The 16,548-nt window shown below is 40.3% G+C and overlaps 1 protein-coding gene across 10 annotated transcripts in view; it reads left to right on the plus strand.

Annotated features, from left to right (window-relative positions):
- Window positions 1-16,548, plus strand: part of brsk2a (BR serine/threonine kinase 2a) — a 258,655-nt gene that overhangs the window by 172,814 nt on the left and 69,293 nt on the right. For all 10 annotated transcript variants that reach the window (XM_037542512.1, XM_037542515.1, XM_037542517.1 and 7 more), the window contains exon 3: window positions 15,792-15,877. In XM_037542512.1, coding sequence (XP_037398409.1) covers window positions 15,792-15,877 — 86 coding nt within the window. The remainder of the gene's footprint in view (window positions 1-15,791; window positions 15,878-16,548) is intronic.

Consider the following 16,548-nt stretch of genomic DNA (forward strand, 5'->3'; position numbering starts at 1 on the left):
ATCACAATACTAGTATTCATATCTTGCAGCCCAAGGATTGTATTATCATAATGTTCTGTATTGTAGCCACAAACTGTCAAGAGACTGTCAGGTGGCCATAGATAATTTGACCTACTGATTCTCTCTTTGCAGTCAATGAGACTTGAGCACTGCCTGACATTACACATAACTCCACACTGCAAATGATTGGTTGCCTGTGTTCTCCAGAGATTCATTACAATCCTCCAAGTAACCCCCCAGCATAGATGATTGGCCTATAGGGTGACTTGTCTGTATTGAACTGGCCTAGTTGTCCCTATTGATCATCTGTATACAGTAGCTCAGTGACCAGAGCTAGCCATCGACCTGCTGGCCAGTGCAGCCTGTTCACATCTTTAGAAAGGGAGGTGACGAATGATGTCTCCATTTCTCCAGTAGTATTTCTGACCCATGTTTGTTTTGGTTTTGGTTATATCTTGGCTAATTGTTGCAGAGGTGCAACAGAGTGGTCTCTAAGGTGATATGGGAGTAGTAAATATGAGCTAGGCAGTTTAGCACGCAAAATTCATCAGTATTTTATCTCTACAATACCCAGCATGCAAATACGTCACACACGCATTAAGATTCCCCCCACTGCAAAAAAGCAATTCAGACAATTCAGACGCTAAAATCCAAATGCGATATTCAGTTTCCTGGCGGTAAATTAGCCATCTTCTTCCGTCTGTAGTAGCAGGCCAGTGAAAATGAAAGAAAAAAATGAACAGTTTATCCTCAAGTATCTGCCCCAAAGCTCCTGTAGTTTTTCATAAGCTCCTCCCACCTTCAAGATACATAACCAGAAGGGAGTTTTCCCAGTCTTTAAACCTAAAATCTAGCTCGAGAGAGTATTGCAGCACTGCTGCAGAAGGTGAGAAGGTATGTTATACTAATGTAAAGTTGAAGAGATGTAGAAAAGGTAACATTTTTTAAAAATATTTTGACCAGAGTGTCCCTTTTAATATGTAAATTAAGACTATTTTATGACATCTGTATTATCCAGACTTCAGGATGAAATGATTGGAAATGTTTTTCCAATATTGTTGCACCTAAATTGCCGAAGCAGATGCCTACAAGGTCACCCAAGTTTGACCTGTAGTGTCTCTGTGCAACTGAGATAGGGTATTTGCTTGGATGGATGAGTGGGAGACTCTCCTGATGACCTCTAAACCCACAGCACCCTTTTCCTAAACCATTACACTCACAGACAAGGTCATCTTGGGACAAGCCCATTAGCATGGAGCTATATCTCAGTCCTGCCATAATCTGCCAACATCTAGAGGCTTAAGTGACTGCATGATTGATTTGTCATTACACATCAGCCAAATGCTTGGGATGGGACTTTTCAGTAGACAGTGCTCAAGCTCAGAACTCGATTGGAACTGGAAGGGCTTTGTCATTGGGCAGGAGGGACTAGATGCTCTAGAGAAACTGGAAGGCTTTAGTAGTAACGGAAACCACATAGAGGAACATAGTTATCACCCTTATCTGCTTGTGCTGGCTTGGTGTGCTGGTTCAAGCATGGACTCTCTGATCGATGGACTTTTCTGAGCCATTGATTCTCCCCACTCGTGTGGGTTTTAGCATTGGCCCAAGTGGAGATGAGCTATGCTGAGATTAACTCAAAGCCTCCTGGTGTTGTCAGGCGTGTATGTGTATGGAGGGGGTTAGTACTCTCGGTCTTGGATCAAGTCCAGCTCTGCCTGAGGAGATTTTTCCTTAAAGTAAAAATGGAACAAGCTGTTTGTTGTTGTCCAGTTGCCAGTAAGACTCTTGATCCTGTACATTTACACGTAAATTGGTCTCAGTCTCAAAAGGCTCATCTTCCTGTAGTAGGCAAAGCCTTGTTTTCAAAAGCAACATCAAGTCCTGCAGCTTTGAAAATGTAAATGACGTTCCGGCATTGTGATTTGAGTAGATGTCATGGGATCTACCACTGGTTAAATGGAAGATACTCTCTGATTTAGAAAAACACTGTAGTGGCCTTTCCACTTGTTTTCCTTTAACCCCAATTTATTAAATGTGTTGTAGGAGATACTTGCAGAAACTTTGACTTTATCCCTTTTAGCTCATTAAAGTCTGCCCACAAATAGTCATGACATGTGCATATTCATGTTGGCCATAGTAAAATGGGTCAGTATACTGAACTGAAGGTTTCTGTACACTACTTTGCTTTCTGGCACTGTACAAAAGAAACTCCAGGCTGCCTTTATTGTTGGTTGCACTGGATGATTTCTGAGCGAGCATTCAGAATAAAAGACAGAAATAGCCAAGTTTTTGCACTGGTATTAATGGATTAAAGGGGTTTTATTCTCTCATCCTTTTCAGTTTTATAGTCACAGCTCTTATCTACAGAGCCAACAGTGAATATCCTGAAGAGTAATATTGTTAATGTAAGATTTGTTAAGAGAGATTTTCTTTGTTTCTTTGTTTGAAAACACTTGCACTGTAATTCAATCATTGAGAAGTAAACAAAGTAGAGTGTTTCAACGTGAAATGATGCGTTGCAGAGAAACCCACTCAGTCTTTACAGTCTTTATAGTTGTGGTGATAGAACCAGAAGTCTACAGTGCCTACAATGTAGATATTGCCATTTTATTCAATATCCTGAAAGACCAGTTAACCACATATGTCTACTGGGTATTTATATGTAAAGTTGATAATGGCAAAATACTGATAAATCTGAAAAAATATCATAAAACAATGTCTTGGGCATCAGGCTGCATATTCATAAAATCTTTGTTGTTAATAGATTGATTCTGTTAGTGCCACAGACTTGTTGGTGTTAACTGTGTCTGGTGCATCAAGATTTAAATCAACTCTGTTGTAGCACAGTACACATAAACATACAATGTAATACATATAAAGTAAGCAAAATACAAACAATAGAGAGTATACAACATTTGGTGTAGCAGAATAATGGAAAATTACACAATAATTTCCTCTGGCTGATTACAGACTGACTATAATAATATACACCACTCAGAAGTGTGTAGTAACATTATAGTTACAGGAAAAAAAGCTGTCCTAAAGTGTACTGTCTTCATTTTTTAAAGATCTGTAGCATCTCTAAGGTGGTTCCAAGTGGTTTGGGATAGATAGAATGCTGGATGAGAGGAATCTGTAATTATTTTCTTGCTTAAGGGTTTTGAGTATAAACAGAGTCAACTTAAAGAAGCAATATTACAATTATCTTTGAAGCTTTACCAGCAATTTATTACACGTTTGAATATTTATATTTCTGTACCAAACTGTGACAGATGATGAAATAACACTGTCGATAATGGGCGAATAAAGTTTAACCAATAGATCTCTTTTTACTGTGTACTTGTTTGAAAAGTCTCAAAAAAGCAATCTTTGTTGGGGGTTTTTGATAATATAATCAGAATTAATGCTCCACCAATAATTCCCAGTAATTTTACAACAGACTGTTCCAAAACCAGCACTGGAGTTTTTACATTCTATTTTTTTGTATAATCTAAAATGATTACCATGTGTTTGATTTATGAAGCTGGAGGTCATTGTTGATATCTGTGATGAGGCTTATTATGGTGGCACATCTGCATATTTCACAAGTTTGACAGATTCATTGTGAGATAGTAGATCATTAGTGTAGAGAGAGAAAAGCCTTGGACAAAGTACAGAGCCCTGAGGCACCTAACAAACACTGTGGTAATAATTATTGATTTTAACAGACTGTTTCCTTCCAATTAAAAGGCTGAAAACCAATGACATGAAGCTAGATTAATGTTGAAATTCATTAACTTTTGAAAGAGCTGAAATCTATGAAACACATAAATGTTAGCAAGGTCTAAATGTCTCGATCTGATAAAGAGCTAGTTTAGTGGCAACATCAGCTGATTGATAGGCTGGACAAGTGAACTGATATGAATCTGTGAATGTGAATTAACATGGGCAAGGAAAATATACTCAAATGCCTTCGTAGCAAAGTAAGTGCTGAATTGTCTGAAAACATTCAGTGAGGTGGTTTAGCAACTTTAGGCAAAGGAACAATAATTGATTCTTTAAAATGTTGTAGCACAACATACTGGCTCAGAGAGATGTTAAATATATCTGTAAATACTATAGACAAAGCTTATCTAATCCAGGTGCTTTCATTGGGGATTGTTTATTAAAACAGATCTAACTTCATCCTCAAATATTGACTCTTTTCAAATTGTGCAAAAACAGATTTAATTAGTTTGGTAAATCCACATCGTCTGATACAGACAGAGACTGTGCTTTGTAATTGATCAGTCTTAGACTTTCCCATACTGATCTAGCGTCATTAACTTTCACTTTGCGTAGTTTGTCTTTGCTTTTCTTCATAGTTTGCTGCCTTATAATGATCCAAGTTACCACTTGCATATGCAAAATGATTTTTTAGATGATTTTTTTTTCTTTAGAAAACCATGATTTTGTATTGCTGTATAATGTCATCCCTTTACATGGAATACACAGTTCTTCACAAAAGTTCATATAGGCAATTACAGTCTCAACTTATTCATGAAACGATTCATATAGTTTTAAAAACATCCCAATCTGTAAAATTTAAACAGGCTCCAAAAGTTTCTAAAGCATCAGTCAACCAAGATTTAACAGCTTCTTTCTTTCGTTCAGTAGTTTTGAATCTTTGTTTATATGCTGGAATAAGCAAAAGCATGGCAGGTTTAGGGAGCATTCAGAATAAGGGCTTAACATGGACAACCATAGGGGCTTTTAAAGATGCTTCTTGTGTACAGTAGTAGTGGTCCTGTATTTTATCATTTCTGGTAGGACATGTGACCAGAAATAAGGCAAGTCGCAGGAAGAGCTTGTATGGTTGAAATCCTCTAATGCTCTTGAGTCAGGATGGGAAACTGTGGCATCAGTAAACTGTGGCTTCCCTGCCACATGCATTTGGGGGAATATATGCTCCTACTAAAATAATCAATGCTAGCCGTCTAGGTGTCAACAACCCAATTCAACAAAAATCAAACCACTTCGGGAGCCATGACATTTTATGTCCATATTGCAATCTTGGCTGTAAATGTCTCAGGATGTGCTAATTTACTAGTATAGGCTAAACAATATGAACAAGCACGTAAAATTGCTTTGCTCTGCTTTAATCTTTAGTTTGGCTGTAGCTGCTTTTCTTGCATCTACAGCAGGATGTTTTTCTGCAATATTGTGTTGCAGTGTATTGATTAGTATCTTGTTAAATGTATCTCAACGTTTTATTTTTTATGAGGCTGAAGTCGCTTCTCATTTACCAGCTTCTTGTGCAAATTTTCACATTCCACCTTAAATGGTGCGTGAGGCGTCAAAATGTCACCGCTGCACCCTTTAAGGTGGAACGTGAAAAATTTAACAAAAAACTGGTGGGCGAGAAACTGTAGTTTTAAAGTTTCTTGTTGCAGATTAAATGTATCATGAAACCAGCTGAGTGCTTATAAAAGTCCATTCACCTTATTATCAATGTTAATCTGGGTCTTGTTGTCTGTGTTGCTGTGTGACCAGCAGTCTGTGCACCAATGTTCAGGGTTAAAGGGTGCATTAGCAGTTGTACATTAACTCCAGTGTGTAAGGCCATTTACTGTTTAACTGTGTTAGAACAATTGGCAGAGCTTTATTTTACTGCAAGAGAGCATTATTTAGTATTTATCTTAAAATAAAATTCTGCTGTGGCGCCACAACAGGGCAGTAAAAGTGCCGCATGTTCTCGACCCCTGCTCTGAAAGGAGGTAAAAGGGTTGATGCTAAAGTACATAGTGGTGGGAGAACAAAACTGGCTTAAACTTCTACACCTGCAGTGGTTGATCATGGAACATTCTCCCCCACCTTTTGATTTTTGCCGCAACTCAGCTGACCGCTCCACTTTATGAACCGTGAATCCTAGCAAGGATACAGGTAAGCCTGGAACCAAGGAATCCAGCCATGGTTCCACAAAGTAGGTGATGGAACACTCATTTTACTTGGCCTTAGTTTGTAACAACAACAACAGTTTGTCTCGTTTACTCCTCAGTGCTCATACGTTTGACAATAAAATTGCTTGCAGAGGAGGACATTATAGGCGTATTCTAAAACTGATTCGGCTCATTGCTTAGAAACAAAGCCGTTCTTCTCTGGATGCAATGCTCTGAAAGAGTTTGTAGTTGTTCTTTGCCACCTTCCAGGTTGTAAAAACAGCCAGGGCAGCGATTCATTGCTATTCCACAATAATTCTGCCTGATTATACTCATATTCACTCAGTGATCTTCTTGTGACAGTGATCTACAGGAATCTGGCTTTGCAAGCACATTCAAATACAATAAAGCTGAAGTAAACAAAATGCCTTTAATATCCATGGAGAGTGGCCTCACAAGGAAGAAAGCTGTTTTCTAGTGTGTTTCCACTCACAGAAATCACTTAAGGCTGGGAGCTTGGGTTTCCATCTGAAGTATTCCAGCCTGAGAAAGACATTCCCCTCACTTCCGAGCTATTCGATTTGTGTCCTTCAGGCTGTTGTAGCTGCCCCTCACACCTATCTCAAGCAATTTCCGAGCCAATTTTGCTCACTAACGGCTGCTATAGGGTAACTGGTAATAGTGTTCCAGAGATATGTCTGCTTTAACGTGAACAGAGGGGGAGTGGAAGGCATTCAGCTCCTAAATCATTGAAATGTATTGATTATTTTGACAAGGAGGGCACCTGACTCGCAAAGCACTCCTGAAGCCAGCTAATGCATGCCATTCAGCCACGGAGCAGGGAAACTACACATGACCTAACAGGGCTGTGAAACAAGCCTGCAGCAGAAAGTGAATGTTAACTGTATGAATGTAGGGCAGCATGCAGAGAGGGACAGCAGGCTCAGGGGCCTCGCACGTATTTGCATGACCTTGAGACAAACGGTATGCAGCCAGGCAGCACTTCATCTCTTGTCGTGTTTGTCCCAGTGGTAAGGATGCGTGGATTCTCGGAGTCAACCTTTTGCCTTATTTTTCAAGTGGGTGGTGGGGAAAGTAAATAGAAAAACAGAAGTAAGCAGACCTTGGAAAGGACAAATGCATCACAACGCTGACAAACATATCCTGAGGAGTTATTTTAACTGCTTTTAAGTGTCCTGCATGATTGGCAGGTAAATCACTGTTAAGGATTGCCCAACAGTTCACATGCCCGAAATCTTCATCTTTATCAGCATTAAAGAAGAGCTGTTCAGAATGGCTGAGCGTGTGACTCAGCGGAGCAGTCTGTTCCGTTAGCCGGTGACTGCCCTGGGGCTTCTGGTTCAGTGGTGAGTGTTTCTCAGCATCTCTTCCCTCTCTGCTCTTGTCCCCCAGCGCAGCTGTCTTTCACTCTGTCGCCACTCGTCCGTGTTAGCAGCTGTCCATTCACGCGGCTGAGGCTTTTGCTCACTGCTGAAGAAGGTTCACACTCAGCACATGTTGTGTTAATGAGAAGCAGAGAATGTGGCCAAGCCCTGGGGGCTCACATGTCTGGCACAGTTACTATAGCTATAGGAAGGAGGGCCGAAGTGGAGAGACAGACCTAGCACCAGCTTCATGGACAGATAGACAGTGTTTTCCATGCAACATGAACCATATGTTTCATTTGTTGTTTATTCCTCCAATTCTAGCCAAGCAAAAGTTGAAATTGGTGCAGGGCTAATATGTTTAAAGCAAAAATAAAGTGGTTTAAAGTGAGTTTTCTTATCCCAGACTCTTTTACATGCAAGTCTGCAACCCACTGACATCAATAGAAACTTCATTTGGAGTACTCTGCCAAGCCTTATATACAGCAGTCTCTTAGTTGGTGTTTGTTTTAGTGATTTTCTCACGTCGATGTCCTCTTCAACAGTATGCTTAATTGGGTTTCAATCAAAAGACCACTTTTCTTTCTGATGAACTCCTTGGTTAAGTTTAAGGCACAGGTGCCCAGTTCTGGTCCTACCACCCTGCACAGCTTTGTTCCACCTCAAATCAAACACACCTGATCCAATTAATGAAGGCTTTTGTGAGCATCTGAATATGAGAGTCAAGTATGTTGGATCTGAACCAGAGTGGTAGATCTCAAGGAACAGGAATGAACACCGCTGGTTTAGACATTTCATTATGAACTCTCACCCAGTTAGAGGTTGGAGGAATTTGCTTGGACATGACCAGTCAAGTTATCAATGAAGAACAATGAGACAGTTCTAGAAGTAGCTAAATATGCTGAGCCATGACATTAAAACAACACCTGAGCTATCAGAAGCACATAACTGTTGATCTGGCATACATTCTTTATAAATATATAACAAATATAATCCATTCCACTTAATTATTCCGGTATTTTTGCTTCTTCTTGTAAGATGGATTGATAGAATGCAAATTGCTAGTTTCCACTAGCAACAAAACTCACTGTGCACAACACTATGACAGCAGCACTGACTTTATACATGCATATGTGCTAGTGAATATTTACATATTGTTGTTGTGATATCAAAACCTCATGATTGCAGTTATTTTTTTATTTCTTTTTCATAATTTGAGGAAGATGTTATATGACAGCAACAGTATGATATAATTTGAGATTGAAAATCTCTGAATGCAACACTTCTTGTTCTTCTTCTTCTTCTTTGAGGCTGCTCCCTTTAGGGGTCGCCACAGCGGATCATCTGCCTCCATCTTGCCTCCACCCTCTCCTACTTCCTGCACCCTCTCCTTCACCTCGTTTCTACACTGTCCATTGCTCTGGATGGTTGACCCAAGATGTTTGAAGTCATCCACCTTTACGACCTCTAGTCCTTGCATCTTCACCTTTCCACCTGCCTCCCTCTCATTCACACACATGTATTCCGTCTTATCTCTACTGACCTTCATTCCTCTCCTCTTCAGTGCAAACCTCCACCTCTCCAGATTCTCTTTCACCTGCTCTCTACTCTCACCATAGATTACAATGTCATCTGCAAACATCATGTTCCATGGAGCCTCCTGCCTGACCTCATCTGTCAACCTTTCCATCACCATCGCAAACAAGAAGGGGCTCAAAACTGATCCCTGATGTAACCCTACCTTCACCTTGAAACCATTTGTCACTCCAACTGCACACCTTTTTATATTCTTCCAGATTAGATAATGGACAGAATTGTTAAAAACATTGTTTCACTATAGACATCCAAATCCAAGACCTAATCATTACAAAAGAGAAGAGAGGAGGAGATGACAATTGGATGGTCCAAGAGAAAAGAGATGATGATGAAGGGTCAGGGAGAAGTACAGAAGGCCATGGCCTGGCGCCTGTGGTCCCATGGTCATTGGAGCTTGAGAAGGGGGTTGATGATTGTTTCATCATGTGAAGGGCAGACTTCATGTCTCTCTGCATTGTAGGCCCAGAGGTCGCCTTTCATTTACAGCTGAACGCTGGTGAAGCACTTCACTTGACATGGCTATCTGTACAGTGCCATTGTTTTCTAGATGGCATAATACTTCAAGTCTTATGGCTTTATTTCAGAAACTCACATCTACTCGGGGCTGTGCTTTTCTCAAACCTGACATGACCTCTTCTGGTCTTTTCTATGACATCTAACTACAACTGACAATGGAGCCATGAACAGAATAGAGTGTGCAAGAGGGACTGTGATGTTTTTGACACAGTAAAAGACATTGCATAAAGTCAGATTGATATCCAGTGAGATCAAACAAAACATTGGACTACATTTTATGGTGCACCAGACCGTGTCATATATTAAATTGTGTGTAGACTGCACAGAGTTGATCCAAACTCACTTGAACCTTTCTTCTCTGTATTATAGTAGGTCTCCACTCTGTAATAATGACTCTAAAACATAATCTGTGGTGACTCAAAGTATCACAAAGGCATCATTGTTTACTAAACTGCATTGAAGGTGCATTTTATGTACATTATATAAACAGCCCAGATAATTATTTTCACACTCCTAAGCTCTCATAAATGACAGGCAGGTTTTGCCTGCATGAGTCTCAGTTTATGGCATGTATGGTGGTGAGCAGCTGTTGTTTCACACCACCATCATGCTTAATTTATACAAACCTCCCATTGTCCAGTACAGGACTAATTAGTCCTACACATTCAACGCATTGAATTTTATTTTCCTTCTTTAGCATACCATGTGTACCTTCAAATCACATTGTAATAGTATCATAATGAATTATACTTGATCAGATAAAGTTCAAAGCCTAGGATGTCCACTGTACATTGTGTCTTAGTACTTTGTGTTATCCTATAATTATAATGATGGATAGGTTTTAGTATTCTCTATAACCCACCTGTAGTCTCCAAAATGTTCTGTTATTAGGAGAGAAAAAACTTCTAGCTGTCATTGGCTGATGTAACAGCCCCAGAGATAGCTGCAGCACAAGCCCACCTTAGACCAATAATAATCAGTGATTTTACACCGAACGTTTCCCGAACTGACCTTTTTCGAGTTAATGATCATGACTCCATGATGATGACTGAGATGACTGTAGAAGGCAAATTATCTCCCCGTTCACCCCGTCAAATAACCAATTTGGATTAGTGTCAGTCTCACGCGCCTGCTCGACCTTGACTAGGAGCGGTGGCGGGATCTCCACAGGTTCATTTCTCCCTCACAGACGAGCTGGCCTACGTATTCTTCTCCATTAGCGAATGGCACTTTGTTACATTACAGCTAATTATGAGACACCCAAACTCTGTGACCTGTGAGAGATGGGTACAACACAACGAGGGGCACCGAGGTAAGCTTCCTGCATTTTAACGATTCGTCTTGCTTGATTAGCTTCCTCACTAATCACACCTCCACCAGAACGAACACCCAAGAAGCTGAACCTGGATCAAACCCAGGTCCACCCAGCTGCAGCACAAGCTGAGGCCTGACCAGACTCGCTGGAATAAAGTGCTAATGAAGGGCATATGCACACAGAGGCATGGTAGTAATTAACGTTGGTCTATTTGTAGGAGAAGAGAGCACAAAGTTGACGACTTTCTGACATCCTGAGGAAGTGGGTCAATATGGCAAGATCGAGCAGTGAGAAGTTATGGTTCATTCAGCTAGTCATCTTGTTGGAAGTTGCACTCAAACAGCGGACAAAGTTGGAAATACAAGTAGTGAACTTGGACAAGTTCAGTGTTACCCTACACTCTCAGGAAAAACTACACTCTCAAGAATATTTCTTCAGTACATTTAGTTAGGGAACATAATGGACCATATTCCACTGCAGTTATGTCTTTCAGTTTTCATTGATGCCAAGCTTTTTATTTTTCTACATAAAACAAGTTATGAAAAGTTACAAATACGCAAATTTCCCCTGGCAAAGGGAATGTAGTGCACCTACAAACTCATTATAGAAACACAATTAAATCTTTAGGACCATAATGTACACTCTCAGAAAACAAGATACCAAATTGTCACTGGAGCAGTACCCCTCTCGTCACTGGGGTGGTACCATCAAGGGTACATTTCATTACCGCTGGTCAGGGAACATAATTGTACCATAATCCACTGAGATTATGTGTTATAAAATTGTACTGAATCTACACACCTCCAGACATTTTATTTTGTTGTTCTGTTTTAAAAATTTAGGTTATGAAATGATGTACTTTTTACCTTGGGAAAAACGTAATTCAGCTACACAATTGGAACTTAAAACCACTGTTGTACCTTTAAAGGGTACATTTACATTGTAACAAACGGTGTACAGCAAAGGTGTCCAATATCTGCAAAGGGCCCATATGGCTGAAGGTTTTCACTCCAAACAAAGTGAAGGACACCTGAATTCATATGTCACATCAGTTGTTCTTAGTCTTCAAATGTTTCATCAGATGACCTCCTACTTTGTTGAAGTAAAGGACATGTCCTGTAATAGAGGATGTATACCATCACAGTAAGAAATTTTTTGCACATTTTCAAAGTTGCTGGCTTGGTCCCTATCTTAATTAAAAAGGTGCACATCTCTGCTTATGAAGAGGGCAGATATTTGTTGACTGTTAAATGGCTATTTCTGAGCCCACCCAAAAGAGCCATATTGAACTGTGCCCTTTTGTCTCCCTGTATATTCTCACTGTGTATTTCTCTTCTGCCATGTCCTTGTGTCAGCTGGTTTTGGCTCCCTTTACTTGGCTATGCCTGGCACTGCTGGCTAGTGCTGGCACAGGGCTTAGGGAGTCATTGGGGTTGTGCCATTTCACTGGGCCCCTGTCAAGATGGTGCTTGTTGCAGTGCTACGAGGTCACTGATCCACAACAGCTTTCTCATCTACTGGACAAATGAGGATGCCACATGAAGGACTTGGCTTCAAGATGGTAGAGCTGTTGTCTTGTGTGTTGTCATGAAGATAAATTGGAAGAGTCAAACAGTCCGAGCTGTTCTCTGGGGTGAATTAATGATCGTATTTAAATAGAATATTCTGCAAGAGAACAGATGGACCATCACCGCCTCAAAATTCTTCACCCTAAGATAGGTTAAGTTTGGGTCTTGCCTTTGGCTCACATGTTCCTCTAGACATGCACTCTCACCTTCCTGTTCTGTGCCATTGTGTGATCAACAACCGGTCACTCAAAGTAACTTTTCTCTGAAGTAGAAACAGCAACATGGTCTCTATTGAGATGCAGTATCTTAGTAGTCTGCGAGCTACCTCTGCGTGTGTGTTTGTGTGTGAGAGCGTTTTGGGTTCGGTGAGGCGAGGCAGGGTCAGAAGGGTAGCGGAAAAATCTGTCTCTCTCTCAGTGTACAGCTCTGATCAGATGTGACAGGTGTGCATGCTGGAAGTATTCAAAAGACATTGATGTGAATCAAAGATGATCGTCAAACTTACAATAGGTACAATCTCCGGCTCAGGCTACGGCTTTTAAACTCTCTTATAGTGCTTGAGCTTTGAAGAATTCCTTGGATTCCCTGCTGGCTCAGCTGGAGATGTCAAGCACACTTGCCATGATATTTAACCATAAGCCGAATGCAGTCAGAGTGAGTACACTTTGGCCTTGGCCATACATGGGAACCATGTTTACACGTGCACCTTTATGCAGGTAGCAGTCAAATCAAAGTGACACAGGCTGTTCCATAGACTGGTAAGGCTATGCAGGGCTTTTTTAATGTTACATATTGTTTTTTGTTCTGTTTTTACCTCATTATTGCTCTCTGCTGTGGTCAGCACAGGTAGGGTGTGTCACATATTTGGTAGCTGTTCATAATGTTTGGTTTTGTAGTTTGTGGACAAATATTTTTCTCTCTGTTTTTACTCTGTGATTTACTCATCTGTGAAGAAGAGATAATTTTTGATTTTGTATACTAATGACCACTACTTAGTGCAGATTGGAATAAAGGGTGTAGCATCCAGATGGTGTTGGAGAGCTCAACAATGGTTGACACTCTGAGCCAGATACAGTCACTAACTTATGGCCTGTTCTTGCCCAGCATGTCATCACACAGGATTATTTGTAATTCACTTTGTATGTTGGTCTTTCCTGCTAGCCTGCTAAAAGGGTTTTCGAAGATTGTAAGAACCAAGCTAACAGTGGTCTCTAGATTTAACACAGACATTTCTTACTCATTTAATGACTTTCAAGTATCATGATTTACAGTTTGGTTGTTGGCGTTCATGGTTAAGATTTAAACTCAAAGCCTGTCTCTGAATATTATTTTAGTTCAACTAATATTAATATTATATGTTCAACTTACTCTAGGGGACATGATATAGTCCACTTAACCTCAATGAAAAAAGTTTGCTGAATTAGTCATTAACGCAGAAGTTGATTAAATGTTACATTGGGGTTTTACACTGTCTTGTCCATCAGAGATGTGAAACAGTAGTTGCAATGATAAAAGTAGAAAGAGTAGGTGAGTGGGTGTGGTATTTTGTGGGACGGGGGGTTTGCATGATGTGACAGTGCCTTAAGCAGCAAACTGTAACAGTCTGTACCATCGCATGCTTTCTGTAATCAGGAAATACACAAAACAGTGGAGAATTTCTTGGGTGGGGTTTGTCATGACGAGTAACTTGTATGTGAACTGGCAAGGAAAAGACACTTTCGTTTACTAGGTCTCTGTTAAGATAGTAAAAGGAGACCTCACATTATTATAAAAGGACAGGTTTGAAGAGGACGTTCTAAACTTTTAATGCTGCATCACAGGGCAGAAACATATTTATTACCACTGAAGCCCTGTCTTTTGCCAAATCAGCTCATCTTCATACTCAACAGTAAGTATTCTAGTATATATTTAGTATATATACTAGTATATATATCTAGTATAGACTTTGTAGATATACACTGACCAGCAACTTCCTTAAGTATACCTCCTTGTATCAACATTCTTTGTCCATTTTATCAGCTTCACCTCTATATAGGTGCACTTTGTAGCTGTGCAATTACTGTAGTTCATCTGTTACTCTGCATAATTTGTTAGCCACCTTTCACCCTGTCTTCAGTATTCAGGCCACCACAGGACCACCACAGAGCAGGTATTATTTGGGTGGTGGATCATTCACAGCACTGCAGTGGCACTAACATAGTGGTGGCGTGTTAGTGTGTGTTGCGCTGGTACAAGTGCACCAGAGTTTTTAAGTCCACTCACTGTCCATTCTATTAGTCACACCTACCTTGTTAGTTCAGCTTGTAGATGTAAAGGCAGAGACAGTAACTCCTCTATTGCTGCATAGTTTGTGTTGGTCATCCTCTAGTCCATCATCAGTGGTCAAAGGATGCTTGTTGGCTGGATATTTTTGGTTGGTGGACTATTCTCAGTCAAGCTGTGAAACTGAGGTGTTAAAAAAAAACTTTAACAGCACTGCTGTGTCTGATCCACTCATACCAGCACAACACACACTAACACATCACCACTACATCAGTGTTACTGCGGTGCTGAGAATAACCCACTACCCAAATGCATGCTCTGTGGTGGTCCTCTGGGGGGGTCCTGACTGTTGAACAATAGGGGCTAACAAAGTCTGTGGAGAAACCAATGGAGTACAATATGTAATGGTAGAACAGCAAAGTGAATCTATAAGTGGAGCTGATAAAATAGACAGAGTGTAGAAACGTAGGTACATGGTTTTAATGAAGTGGCCAGCTCCTGTATTTAGAAATGATTTAAGGAAATCACACAAATAGTTCCATGCTGTGAGAGTAAGGGCTGCACATACTTACTCTGAAATATGTGAAAGAGGATGTACTAGTCATGTTGTGCTATGGACTGATTCACAAAACTTGTAGCACTAACATCCTGACTCAGTATTTGACCATATGGATGCCCACATCAAGTAAGATTGGATTACACTCTCTTCCACTCCCTGCATGTGGCCCCACTGGGCTGGATTTGAGGCAGGGGGTACATCTCTTCAATCTTTTAACCAGCCATCAATAAAAGTTCTTAAACCACAGTATTAGAAATGTTGGGTTGTAAAAGTGAACCTACTGCTTTTAACTTTTTTTTTTGGATGAGACGCTCACATTACAATATGTGACAGTCTTCAGAACAACACTTGCTTCACTCTTCATGCTTGACTTTGCTCTTTTTTTAAAGTTTGCTTTCTTCAAAGTGCTGAACAAAAAGCTCAGAAAACTCTTGTGTAACTTTTTGTGATGATGATGTAACTCCTGGTTCATACTAAGGTGAATCTCTGAGTTTGGAGAAATGCTGGTTTCACATCAAGTGCGTCACTAAGTTGTGTTGTGAAATTCACTGTATGTTCATCATTATCCACTTTTATAAAAAAAATGACTATCACACCTGTCATTGTGAAACACTGTTGCATTCATTAAACTGCACTTAACCAGTTGTGCTCTTGATCTGAATGTGTTTTTTTTTTCCATCACTTTCACAGGTGGAGAGAGAAATCGCTATTCTCAAGCTAATAGAACACCCACATGTTTTAAAGTTGCACGATGTCTACGAAAATAAGAAGTATTTGTAAGTATTGGTCTTGCTTGTATTCTTGACCTTTTCCAGTTCTGTTAGCTATGTATTACTATAACAATTATTGCTATCAGTGTTGTCATGGTGCAGGGGAGCACAAGAGACCAGGCATGAGGAGCAGAGGGTGATTCAATCGTTCTGTTTAAAGAGGCATTAATGATTAAAGCATAAAGCCTGTTAGTCACTGCAGTCTGAGATCTGCTAATGTGGCCACGAGTCATCTGTTATGTAAACACTGCAATAATGTGCTTTTACGTCCAACATACAACTGAGGACTTTATCACCAAATATTTCTAAATAGTGACAGGTGTTTTCTTCAACAAATTAGTCGAGTAGTCACATTATTATGACCACCAGCTAATATTCAGAGAACTGCTGTGCGCAGTACTGATTGGTAGGTGGTCACAGATGTCTTGAGCCATGCTGACTGCAGTGCGTCCCACAGCTGCCAGAGGGTGTGTGGAGGGGATCCATAGAGTGAACAAAACGATCGAGGTGGTCCCACAGATGCTCAATTGGGTTCAAGTCTGGGGAATTAATGTAGTACTTTGAAGTCTTGGTCATGCTCTTCCAACCAGTGTCGGAAATTTGTAGCCGTGTGACCTGTTGCCTTGTATTGCTGGAAGATGTCATCTGCCCAAGGGAAGACAATCAGCATGTATGAG

The sequence above is a fragment of the Pygocentrus nattereri genome, chromosome 11 (assembly GCF_015220715.1).
Source record: "Pygocentrus nattereri isolate fPygNat1 chromosome 11, fPygNat1.pri, whole genome shotgun sequence".
In the NCBI taxonomy this organism is placed as follows: domain Eukaryota; kingdom Metazoa; phylum Chordata; class Actinopteri; order Characiformes; family Serrasalmidae; genus Pygocentrus; species Pygocentrus nattereri.